The sequence below is a fragment of the Pongo abelii genome, chromosome 18 (assembly GCF_028885655.2).
Source record: "Pongo abelii isolate AG06213 chromosome 18, NHGRI_mPonAbe1-v2.0_pri, whole genome shotgun sequence".
Classification (NCBI taxonomy): Eukaryota; Metazoa; Chordata; class Mammalia; order Primates; family Hominidae; genus Pongo; species Pongo abelii.
This window is the reverse complement of record NC_072003.2, coordinates 30,601,397-30,614,194: the sequence shown is the minus strand read 5'-3', so window position 1 is coordinate 30,614,194 and position 12,798 is coordinate 30,601,397. Positions and strand designations below refer to the sequence as shown.

The 12,798-nt window shown below is 53.6% G+C and overlaps 1 protein-coding gene across 1 annotated transcript in view; it reads left to right on the top strand.

The window, feature by feature from the left end:
- The window catches only part of GTF3C1 (general transcription factor IIIC subunit 1), an 89,860-nt gene extending 82,074 nt beyond the window's left edge, over nt 1-7,786 (top strand). Inside the window, 5 exon segments of the mRNA NM_001131080.1 lie at nt 2,903-3,183; nt 3,607-4,123; nt 4,851-4,902; nt 5,959-6,151; nt 6,901-7,786. Of these exon segments, the coding sequence (NP_001124552.1) occupies nt 2,903-3,183; nt 3,607-4,123; nt 4,851-4,902; nt 5,959-6,151; nt 6,901-7,113 (1,256 nt within the window). The 3' untranslated portion in view covers nt 7,114-7,786.
- The last annotated feature ends 5,012 nt before the right edge of the window (nt 7,787-12,798 follow it).

Below are 12,798 nucleotides of genomic sequence, written 5' to 3'. Positions count from 1 at the left end.
TTGCTCTGTTGCCCAGGCTGGTCTCAGGCCTCAAGGGATTCTCCCGCCATGGCCTCCCAAAGTGCTGGGACAACAGGCATGAGCTACCATGTCAGACCTAGTTTATGTAATATCCTAAATCCTTTGTTGCCATTTCAATGATGTTCTCAGCGTCTTTACCAGGAGTAGATTCTATGTCAAGAAACTCAAGAAACCATCCTCTTTGCTCATCTATAAGAAGCAAGTCCTCATCTGTTCAAGTTTGATCCTGAGATTGCAGCAATTCCATCCCATCTTCAGACTCTACCTCTAGTTCTCTTGTTATTTCCACTGCATCTGCAGTTACTTTCTCCGCTGAAGACTTGAACCCCTCAAAGTCATCCATGAGGCTGGGAATCAATTTCTTCCAAACTCCTTTTGATGCTGGTATTTTGACCACCTCCCATGAATCACAAATGTTCTTAATGGCATCTAGAATGGTGACTCCTTTCCAGAAGGTTTTCAGTTTCCTTTGTCCAGATCCATCAGAGGAATCACTATAATAGCTATAGCTTTACGAAATGTATTTCTTTCTTTTTTTTTTTTTTTTGAGACAGAGTTTCACTCTTGTCGCCTGGACTGGAGTGCAGCGGCATGATCTCAGTTCACTGCAACCTCCACCTCCCAGGTTCAAGTGATTCTCCTAGCTCAGCCTCCCAAGTAGCTGGGATTACAGGTGCCCACCAACACACCTGGCTAATTTTTGTATTTTTAGTAGAGACGATGTTTTACCATGTTGGGCAGGCTGGTCTTGAACTCGTGCCCTCAGGTGATCCACCCGCCTTAGCCTCCCAAAGTGCTGGGATTACAGGCGTGAGCCACCATGTCCGGCCATCAAATGTATTTCTTAAATAATAAGACTTGAAAGTGAAATGACTCCTTGATCCATGGGGTACAGAATGGATGTTGTGCTAGCAGGCATGAAAACAACATTCATCTCCTTGAACATCTCCATCAGAGCTCATGGGTGACCAGGGGCATCATGAATCAGCATACCATTGAAAGGCATCTTTTTTGTCTGAGCAGTAGGTCTCTACAGTGGGCTTAAAATATTCAGTAAGCCACATTGTAAACAGATGTGCTGTCATCCAGCTTTGCTCTTCTGTTTATAGGGCACAGGCAGAATAGATTTGACATAATTCTTAAGGGCCCTAAGAATTTGGGGATGGGAAATGAGCACTGGCTTCAACTTAAAGTCACCAGCTGCATTACTTCCTATCGAGAATGGCTAGTCGTTTGAAGCCTTGAAACCAGGCCTTGCCTTTTCCTTTGTAGCCATGAAAGTCCTAGATGGCATCTTCCAACATAAAACTGTTTTGTGCACATTGAAAATCTGTTTAGTGTATCCACCTTTGTTACTGATCTCAGCTAGAGCTTCTGGAGAACTTGCTGCAACTTCTCCATCAGCATTTGGTGCTTCACCTTTTACTTTTATGTTACGGAGATGGCTTCTTTCCTTAAACTTCATGAACCAACCTCTGCTAGCTTCCAAGTTTTCTTCTGCATCTTCCTCACCTCTCTCAGCCTTCATAGAATTGAAGAGAGTTAGGGCCTTTCTCTGGATTAGGCTTTGGCTTAAGGAAGGGTTGTGGCTGGTTGATCTATCCAGACTGCTGAAACTTTCTCCATATCAGCAACAAGGCTGTTTTTGCTTTATTATTGTTTGTGTGTTCCCTGGAGTAGCACTTTTAATTTCCTTCAAGAACTTTTCCTTTGCCCTCACAACTTTGACTAACTTTGGCACAAGAGGCCCAGCTTTCATCTATATTGGCTGTCACCATGCTTTCCTCGCAAAGCCTGATATTTTCTAGCTTTTGATGTAAAGTGAGAGATGTCCAACTCTTCCTTTCACTTGAACGCAGAGGGGTCATTGTAAGGTTATTAACTGGCCTGACTTCAATATTGTTGTGTCTCAGGAATAGGGAGCCCCAGGAGAGGGAAGAAAATGGGGAATGGCTGGTCCCTGGAGTTGCCAGAACACACATGATATTTATTAATTAAGTTTGCTGTCTTATGTGGACATGGTTTGTGGTGCCCCAAAACAATTACAATAGTAAGGGCAAAGATCACTGATCACAGGTCACCGTCACAGATATGATAATCATGAAAAAGTTGAAATATTCTGAGAATTCCCAAGCACGACAGACACAAATCGAGCACACGGTGTTGTGAAAGTGGTGCCCGTAGACTCTATTGATGCAGACTTGCCGCAAGCCTTCAGTATGTAAAAAACCCCAAAACACAATATCTGTGAAGCACAATGAAGTGAGGTGCGCTGTTGAAGTTGATGTTGTTCACTGTACGTTTCATAACCACAGTTAGAATTCTATACTTTGTCTGGAGTTTGGACTGGGCGAAAATGTAGTAACAACCTATCAATTATGGCTTTAGCAGAGACATCGTCCATAGGAAGCAACAGAAGCCAGCCCTGGCTAGTGTAGGCGAAAGTAGGATGGGTAGAAGGGGCCTGGAGTATCTCACAGGGTCTAAGGAACAGTGGGTATATGAGCAGCAGGAAGGGATGGGACCAGGCCAGCCCTGGTCAGGGACTCCCCGTCAGAGCACTGGACTTTACAGTTCTCGAACCCCAGTCCTCGGTCTCTGTGCCCTTCACTTTACATCTTGAGCAGGAGAATCATAGTGACCAGGAGAAATCCAGTCAGCTGTTGTGTCCCAGTCAGCTGTAGTCAGAGGCCCAGGGTCACAGATCAGGAGCCTGACTGCTAGCGGCCCAGTGTGTCCACCCAGCAGGTGACCCCTGTGGCTGTCGGGGAAGCAGTGAGTTGGTGCTGGAGCATGCCTTTCCTGAGTGTGGCCTGTGCATTGCTCAGGGAAGGGGGGTCCTCTGTCAGGCTGCCTCTGATCTTCCACTGTGTCCCCACAGCCGCTCCTCTGGAAGAGCTAACAGTGGGAACCTCTTGCCTCCCTGATACGTTCACCAAGCTGATAAACCCCCAGGAAAACACCTGCAGCTTGGAGGAGTTTGTCCTCCAGCTGGAGCTGTCTGGGTATAGTCCCGAAGACCTGACTGCTGCCTTGGAGATCTTGGAAGCCATTATAGCCACGGGTTGTTTTGGGATTGACAAGGAGGAGCTGTGCAGACGGTTCTCGGCCTTGGAGAAGGCAGGTGGTGGGCGCACCAGGACGTTCGCAGATTGCATCCAGGTGAGCTGTGCTTTAGGTTAGCCGGATACCACTGAAGCGGAAATTGCAGCTCCTAGGCCAGGTGCACACTGAGGATGGGCTTGATTTGGGGCATAGCATGCTGCGATCTTTTTAAACGTTGAATTAGTCATTAACATTTGAAAACTGGAGCATTTCACATCCGCTTTGAGGGTACAGTTGTGGATCCCCGAAGGTCACACAGCTGACGTGGTTCACGAGCGGCCAGAGAGGAAGAGAGGCTGCTCCAGGGCACAGGGCTAGCAAGGGGCAGCCCCGGGGCTGGGAGCCAGGCCCGCCTCGTGGGCCTGGGCTGCTCAGGGCACTCAACCTGCCAGGCAGGGGAGGCCACTCCGCTTGTCCCCCGTCACCACCGTGGAGGATCCCGGGCTCCCCACAGACCCCATGTGTCTCCTGCCTCTCCAGGCCCTCCTGGAGCAGCATCAGGTGCTGGAGGTCGGCGGCAACACTGCGCGTCTGGTAGCCATGGGCTCTGCCTGGCCCTGGCTCCTGCACTCTGTGCGGCTGAAAGACAGAGAAGACGCTGACATCCAGAGAGAAGACCCCCAGGCCAGACCCCCGGAGGGGTCTTCCAGCGAGGACAGCCCTCCTGAGGGGCAGGCACCTCCTTCTTACAGCCCCCGGGGCACCAAGAGGCGCGCCAGCTGGGCCAGTGAGAATGGGGAGACCGACGCCGAGGGCACCCAGATGACCCCTGCCAAGAGGCCAGTGCTCCAGGACTCAAACTTGGCCCCCAGCCTTGGGCCCGGAGCTGAAGACGGGGCAGAAGCCCAGTCCCCATCTCCACCCCCAGCTCTTGAAGACACCGCTGCAGCGGGATCAGCACGGGAAGACCAAGAGGGTGTCGGGGAGTTCAGTTCCCCAGGTCAAGAGCAGCTGAGCGGCCAGGCACAGCCTCCAGAGGGCTCTGAAGACCCCAGAGGTACCACGTGCCTTGTCCCCCACCCCACCTCACCCCACCCTCGCTTTCCCTCCCCTCCGTCCTGATGGGCCTCACACCTTCCTCTGGGATGGGGGACCTGCCACTGGCACAAAAGGGGCTTGACTTCAGCTTCTCAGACCCTGAGTCCCGAGGGTGAGGATACTGCCTGTAAATGCATTTCCAGGGGAGGGCAGGCCTCCCACATCCCCAGGCAGCACTGTGAGTTCCGGAGCAGGAGCTCAGGCGGTGGGGCCAGCGTGTGCGCTGCGACAGCTGCTGTGGGGCAGTGACGGCATGGGGGTCTGAACTTCCTCGGGTGGCAGCACGCCCTTTCCTCTCCTGCGCGTCTGTCATCAGCAGCAGCCTTCTCATGTGGCTTCTCATGTGGCGTTTTTGTTTTCTTTGGGGTGTTTTTGCCTTGGGTTTTATACCACCCTTGTGGTCAGGGCTTCTGGGTGGAAAATGAGGTGTTCGCTGGCTTCCTGCAATGTGGGGCTTGTCTGGGCCTGGGACGATGCTTGCATGTGGCGCTGTGTGCGGCAGTCTGCCCGGCCCCGCCACCTCCAGGGTGGCCTCTCTGTGAGATGCTCGTTGTCCTTTTTTTTGACACTTCATCCCCTGAGCCTCGAGGTGCCCTGCTCGTGCTAGGTACCATGTTGAAGGTGGGGGGGCAGAGATGGCTTCCCTGACTTTCCGAGTCTCTCACATTCTCTTCCTCTTCCCTCAGGGTTCACAGAGAGTTTCGGAGCTGGCAACATCTCCCAGGCAGCACGGGAAAGGTGGGTGTGGGGTTCTGGCTCCGGGGCCTGGGGTGGGGCTCTTGACAGGGACCGAGTGTAAGGATTTGTGTGAGGGTCTTTGAGGGTCTTTCCCCAGGTACCAGCTCTGACAGCCGGCCCGGCACCGTGGTTCTCGGCAGGGGTACTTGGAGGGGCGCAGTGGGCGAGCAGCAGGCGTGCTGAGCACCGGCAGTGCCCACGTTGGCCTGGAATGAGGGCTGCGCTTCCGGAACGCCCAGGGCGCTGGTGGAGAACCATGCCTGGTGCTGTCAGCTGTGCTTCACTGGCTCCTCACGGCCCACAGGCACCTCACCCACTCCTGCAGATGAGCCAGGGGTCCACAGAGGGATAAGCCCTGAATGCCCAGCTGCCCCCGGGACAACCATGCCACAGAGTTACAGGAAGCAAGGGGGCCGCAGAAGCCCCTCTGGTGGGGGCGCCTCCCGTGAGTGTGTGTGCTGACCCTAGATTGGCAGGGCCCAAGCACCCTGTGTCCTGGCTTTCAGGAGCTCAGGTGTGCCCCCTTTCAAGGCCCAGCCATAGCGATGAGAGCCTGGTGTCTAGCTCTTCCGGGTCCGCCCCACTCGTGGGCCCCGGGTGGCTGTTCAGTCTCTGGTTTAGTAACAGAAACGTCTGTTTCAAGGAAAGCATGCCTGGAACTCTGCACATGGCGTGGAGCAGAGCTTCAGGGTCACGCTCCTGTGAGCTTCGCCACAGCCTGGAGGTGGTTTCTGCCTGGGCTGCCAGGAGAGCTGGCAAGTCCAGGAGTCACAACCCTTGTCCCTCTCCTGCCACTGTGGGTGGGCCCACCGAGGCCTCAGTTACCACAACATCTGAGCAGGACCCCACTTTGTGGTTCCACCCAGATGGCGGTCAAGGGCCCCTCTGTCCAGACAGGAGAGAAGCGGGGAGTTTGGAGAGCAGAGAGCAAGAGGTGGCTGGTCTCAGCCATGTGACCTGGGCCAGGCCTAGGACGCCCCTGACCCTCAGTGTTCTGTCTGGACGAGCTGCCCTCCTGCCCCCGCCAAGCCCTGATGTCAAGCCCTCTCCCTGCAGGGACTGTGAGAGCGTCTGCTTCATCGGTCGGCCGTGGCGTGTCGTGGATGGCCACCTGAACCTTCCTGTATGCAAGGGTATGATGGAGGCCATGCTGTACCACATCATGACCAGGCCTGGCATCCCCGAGAGCTGCCTGCTGCGCCACTACCAGGGGGTCCTGCAGCCCGTCGCCGTGCTGGAGCTGCTCCAGGTGTGGGGCCTTCCCAGGTTCAGCAGGGTGTGGAGGCGGCTGGGTGCACTCAGTGGCCCGGCTGTGATGTTCAGGCCCCAGGCAGCATGCGGTACCACCATACTGCTTGCCTGCACCTTCTCCCCCAGCTTGTCCTGGGCCCCTGCCTCTCAGGCCGTCCCTCAGTGTCCTTCACCAGCTCCATGCTGCTGGCCAGGCTGGAAGATGGGGTGCCCGGGGTGCTTGTCTCTGATGCTTTCTCTGTGCCAGGGGTCACTAACTCATGAGCCCGCCGGGCCCCACAGGTCAAGCAGCTGCCCCCTGGAGCGGCTGCTTCCTGCTTGGCTGACAGTTGCCCTGTGCTCCCATGGCCCAGTGTGCCTGAGGCCTCCAGCTCCTCTGGCAGCTAGGAGCTTAAAGTTCAGGTCAGATTCCCCATGAGCCAAACAAAACCCCACCTGGAAGCCAGTCTTGGCTCACAGGAAGCTGGGATGCAGCCCGCGCTGCAGGCCTCTCCTCCACAAATGAGATTCAGCGTGGTGGCTCCAGCCAGCGCTGTACACATGCTGCTCAGGCCGCTGCCTCTCCCGCCAGGGCCTTTGCCTGAACCCTCCTGGTACATCCCCACTTGCCTCATGCCCAGTTCAGGTGCCTCCTGCTCTGGGAAGTGGCTCCCTCATACAGAGAGGGCATTCCATAAATTCTTGAAGAATAAATCAACAAGCAGGCGAGGGCAGTGCCGCTGTAACCTGTGTGTCTGGTGTCTCCAGGGCCTGGAGTCCCTCGGCTGCATCCGGAAGCGCTGGCTGAGAAAGCCAAGGCCCGTCTCGCTCTTCTCTACACCCGTGGTGGAAGAGGTGGAGGTGCCTTCCAGCCTGGACGAGAGCCCCATGGCCTTCTACGAGCCCACCTTGGACTGTACCCTCCGGCTGGGCCGTGTGTTCCCCCACGAGGTCAACTGGAACAAGTGGATCCACCTTTAGGACCCCTGTGGGTGTCCCCTCCCTCCCAGCCACCGCCTGCCACACCACTCCTGCCTGGTGCTCGGCAGACCCCACTGTGCCCCGGCCTTGGGTCTGCCGAGCCTCCTGCAGCAGGGGACGGGTGCTCTGGCCAGAGTCACAGCCTGACATGTTTCCCACTGTACTAGAACTCTGGAAAGAGGGGCTCCCCCACCTGCCTGTCCCCCAGGCTCTTCTGGGCCTTCCCCTTGGGAACTGGCCTCATCACACTGGGAGTTGGTGCTTCTTGTCTCTGGGTCTCCAGAGTTCGCCCCGCCTGTGCACACCTCACATTCCAGACTCTAGCCATCTCGGCAGGATATCCTGGCTCCTTGAGTGCCCAGGTGCCACCAAGAGGAAGGGCCTTGTGGGATACACCTTGCAGAATAGGCATCGGTGTGCCCTGCTGTGAGGGCCCCCCCCATGGGGACTGTGGCCCCTCCGCAGGCAGGACATCCCAACCCCTGGCTGGGACTGAACCACCCAGAGCGGAGCGGCTCCCTTTCCGGCCTTGCAAGTCATCTGGCAGGCCCCAGCTGGGCTGGCTGTCCGTGTCCCTCGGCCTGGCTGGTGATTCCTTGCGGGCCAGAAATCAAGAGTCCCTGTAGGTTTTGGTTTTGTTTGTTTTATTTTGTTCTTTCACCTTTTTTCCTCATTAAAAAAAAAAAAAGTCCCTGTGGAGTGTAATTATTTATTTTTTGATTAAAGGGAAGTAAAATGCATTCTGTTTTGTGTGTTTCCTAAAGAATCAGTGATTCCCCTAGGGGACTCCCTGCTTTGGCTGCAGAACAACCTGGAATAGCTGTTCCCATTGAAACCAAAGGAAGAGGGAAGGTCCTGATCCTAAGCTCAGCAGCCCCGCCCAGCCTCAGCCAGCAGGTGAGAGATGGCCTCCAGGATGGAGAGGGGCACAGGCAGCTCCCTCACCACCTTCTCAGCTGGTCCCAGGCCTGTCCCCCACAGATCAGCTCCCAGCCCAGTGCCAGGCCCACAATCAGCTTAGCACAGCCAGTGGTGTTGGCAGGGCCTGCGGGATGGGTCTGGCCCCTTGAAGTTCTCTTGAGCTCACATTGTTACATTTTTTTAAGTTAGTTGCCAACATTTTTAAAATGTAGAGTTCACATTTTTTTTTAAAAAATTCAGATTTCTGTCTTCTCTTAAAATGGAAAGTTCCAGTAACAATGGACTTAGCTTCCTGCCTGTGGCAGTCAGAAGTGCTAAGCAGAGGCTGCTCCCTCTAGGTGGGATGTGCCCCGACCTGGCCAGCTGTGTCTCACACCCACCTGCAGCTTCTCTCACCTAGCAAAGTGTCCCCTCTGGGGAACATGTACCCCTGACCTGACCCACCTTCCAGCCCTATGTCTCCATCCTCCCTCTACGAGGGACCAGGGCCCTGGTCACTCTGGGCCACACTTCTGGGTGAGGAGGGACAAAGGCAGGGACTTGGGAGTCAGAGTCCTGAGAGTGAGTCCCCACACTGCCAAGCCCGGTCAGGTCTTAGTGTCCATTTTTTTTCCCTTTAAAGTTTCACTCAAGCGTAGAAACAATAGTGTTCTATGGGATTTTTTGAGGCAATCAAGTAGAATAGTGGATGTGGTCTGCTTCATAAATAAAATACTGTACAAATGCTAATTATTTGGGAAAGTGTGGTGTGGTGGAAGAAAGGTTTGGGAATCCAATAAATGTTTCCTAAAAAACTGACCCTGCATTCACATTTCAGAGCCTTCGTTTTGTCGTCTGAAAACTGGGGGAAGAGTATTTCCCTCGAGGGAGGGCCAGATGAGCTGAAGAGCACCAGGTGCAAGTGCATAGTCGGGTTCAGCAGGTTTCCTTTGCCTGTGCCTCCCAGATGATGGAGAGTGTGGGCATGTGTTGGGAGATGGGACATAGGGATGGTGGGGACAGCTCTCAGATGGTGAGATGGGGCTTCTGTGAACACCAGTCCACATCCCCATTCTGCCCAAGGATAATCTGTTGCTTCTTCCCCTCCCTCCTACCCATCATGAAGCCTGTCATCTGCCCACCCATCTATCCATCCATCCACCTACCTGTCCGTCAATTCACCTGTCCATCCATCCATCCACCCAACTATCCACCTACCCATCCATCCATCCATCCATCCATCCATCCATCCATCCATCCATCCATCCATCCACCCAACTATCCACCTACCCATCCATCCATCCATCCATCCATCCATCCATTCGCCCATCCATCCACCCACCGTCCATTCATCTGTGCATTCATCTACCCATCCATCCACTCATCTGTCCATCCATCCATCCATCTGCCTATCCATCCATCCACCCACCTACCCATCCACACATTCATTTGTCCATCTGTCCATTCATCCACCTACCCATCCATTCATTCATCTGTCCATCCATCCATCCATCTACCCATCCATCCATCCATCCTTCCAAGGCAGCTCTCTGCCCCTCTAAGCTCTGCACAGAAGTCTCCAGAAGCCACAGCATTGACCAGTAGTTGTGAGCTGAGATGCCTTCAGGGGCCAGGCAGGTAACAAATGAGAGGAAAGGGGCCTTGGGTTAAATACTAGGGAGTGATAGCAACTGTGGAAAACTAAAGTGTGTATGCCCAGGCTGTGAAGGAATGCAAATTTGGAAGAAACATTAAGCACTAACTACCAAACAAAACCTACGAAGGGGCAAAAATGGGTCTCTGGCCCCTTTGCAGCTGCCAGAAGGGTGCTAGGTGGTGGCTCCAGGTCTCCTGCAGAGGCCAGGGAATGCACAGCCCAGATGGGCACCCGCACGAGGCCCGAACACCTTGGCTTTGTGTCCCCAGCTTCCATGTACCCCACAGTCTTGCCCTCCTCACTCTTAATTCTTTTTTCTTTTTCTTAGATAAGCAAATACATGAATGCATTCTCTCAAATACAACATTTCAAATCCGGCTAAAGCCTCTGGGCCCCTCTCCTTCAGGGCCCCTCCCACTTTCCCTCTTCCCATTTCCATCCATATCTGTCTGTGCACACCCTGGGAAGCCTGGGCCTGTAACATAAAACACACCCTCAGCACGGCTTACTCAGCGACCCCCTGGCACAGCCACATTAGCATGCCTATTATGGGAGTGTTTTGAGGAAGTAGCCAAAGCTTTAGTGGAAAACCACCCAGGAAAGCTTCACCAGAGAGTCCTTTTCCACTACAGCAATGCCCCTGCTCACTCCTCATCAAACAAGGGCAATTTTGCAAACATTTCCATGGCAAATTATTAGGCACTCACCTTATAGTCCTGATATGGCTCCTTCTGACTTCTTTTTGTTTCCTGATCTTAAAAAGAAAAAAAAATCTTTAAAGGGCACTTTTCTTCAGTTAATGTAAAAAGATGGCATTGCCATGGTAAAATTCCCAGGACCCTCAGTTTTTCAGGGAGGGGCTGAATGGCTGGTCTCATCGCCCACCAAAGTGTCTTGACCTTGATGGAACTTATGTTGAGAAAGAAAGTTTGTTTCTTATTTTTAATCTTTGAATTCCATTTTCCACGAACTTTTTTTTTTTTTTTTTTTTTTGAGACAGGGTTTCGCTCTTGTTGCCCAGGCTAGAGTGCAATTGCGTGATCTCAACTCACTGCAACCTCCGTCTCCCGGGTTCAAGCGATTCTCCTGCCTCAGATTCCGAGTAGCTGGGATTACAGGCATGCGCCACGACGCCCGGCTAATTTTGTATTTTTAGTAGAGACGGGGTTTCTCCATAGTGGTGGTGTGAGCCACCGCACCCGGCCTCCACAAACGTTTTGAAGTCGCGAATGTGTGTATCTGTGCACATACATGCTGTGTATGTATGTGTGTGTGGGCATGTGTGTGTGTGTGCATGTATGTGTGTGCATGGCGTCTCCCTCCTTACCTCCAATGCCCAACGCAGGTCCATCCACCAAAAGGGTAGAAGTCAGCCTTTGTTGAATTAAGCAAACCCCTGCCAGTTCACCCTGTCCTCATCGCCCATATTCTCTACTGCAGAGGGCTGCTGCGGCGATTGTCCAAGGTCCCCTTTATAAGCGCCAGGCAGATGCACTTCTGTGTCCCTTTCCCCCTGGACAGCAGAGCGCGCGGGCACTGCCTTCAGCCGACACCTGCAGATTGCAGTGCTTACCAGCAGGTGACAGCAGCCGCCCAGGCGTCTCTGTTTCCCCTTACTTCGTCTTGGTTTCCAAATGTCAGGTGCTCTTGGTCCATACAGGCTCCAGGGTGAGGCCAGTAAGAACTGACTGGGGCAGGGCATGACTTATCCGTAAAATTGATGATATCCTAGCAACAAGATTTCCTGAGCACCTGCCAGATGCCAGACACTGTTCTGGGCACATTACACACATTAACACCTGCCCTAAGACGTCTGCCTGATCAGTATACTCATTTCATAGATGAGGAAGCTGAAGTGCAGGAGGTAAAATCATGTCCACAGGGCTGGAGGCTGGAAAGCGGATCTGCTGGTATTCCCAGTCTTCCAGCCTCAGGGACCTCCCCATCACACTGCCTTCCAGGGATGGGATTTGTTTTGGGGTGGTGGGGGAGCCAGCATTGTGCTGGGAGACTCCCTAAAGAGTAGGATGAAAGAGTTTCTTATCTGGGGTCATCAATTTTTTTTTTCTTTGCGACAGAGTCTCACTCTGTTGCCCAGGCTGGAGTGCAGTGGTGCGATCTCGGCTCACTGCAACCTCCGGCTCCCGGGTTCAAGTGATTCTCCTGCCTCAGCCTCCAGAGTAGCTGGGATTACAGGCGCCCACCACCACACCCAGCTAATTTTTGTATTTTTAGTAGAGACGGGGTTTTGCCATGTTGGCCAGGCAGGTCTCGAACTCCTGCCCTCAGGTGATCCACCCACCTCGGCCTCCCAAAGTGCTGGGATTACAGGCATGAGCCACCACGCCTGGCCTGGGGCCATCGATTTTTGAAAGAAAAACCTTCACATTTGTCACCCTTAGACATAGGGGGAAGACCTATGATTGCCCCATGGTCTGAGCAATGAAGGAAGGGCTCTTGCTCTCATTACAGACTCCCCAGGAGGCGGCCTGTTTCATCTCCACACCTCATTCTGTGCCCTTTCTAGGTCTGGGGCAGATGGTCCCCTCCTCTCTGCATACTGCTTTGCCAGTCACTGCTCTACCATTGATTGATTGATTCATTCGTTCATTCACTCATTCAATATTTTTGAGCACCTGCTCTATACCAGGCACTATTCTAGGCTCTGAGACCCAGCGGAGAATTAGATCCCTGCTCTAGTGGCGATAGACAGTAAATATGATGGATAAATAACACAGATGTATGAGAGGGTATAATAAGTGTGATGGAAAAAACAAAACCAGGCAGTGGGGTGTTGCACTTTGAATAAAGGGCCCAACCCAACGCGGAGAAGGTGACGTCTGAGCAGACTTGACTCCATCCTCTCACCTTACACAAATGCGTGGGTGTTTCCTGACGGCAGAAAAGTCCTCTCCTTGTTCTTTCCTGTCGAGAGTTTAAAGGAAGCACCTGCTTCCTTTACTGTCAGTGGAATGGGCTCCTGGGAGGGGCAGCGCACGTGCTCACTGCTCCATCTTCCACCAGAAGTCCCCTTCCTGGGTTCCACCGGTGCACCTGGGGCTGGGTGGGCTGTGCAGGGCTGTGCCATACCATGGGGCCAGCAGCCGGGCCCAGACAAACAACATCCC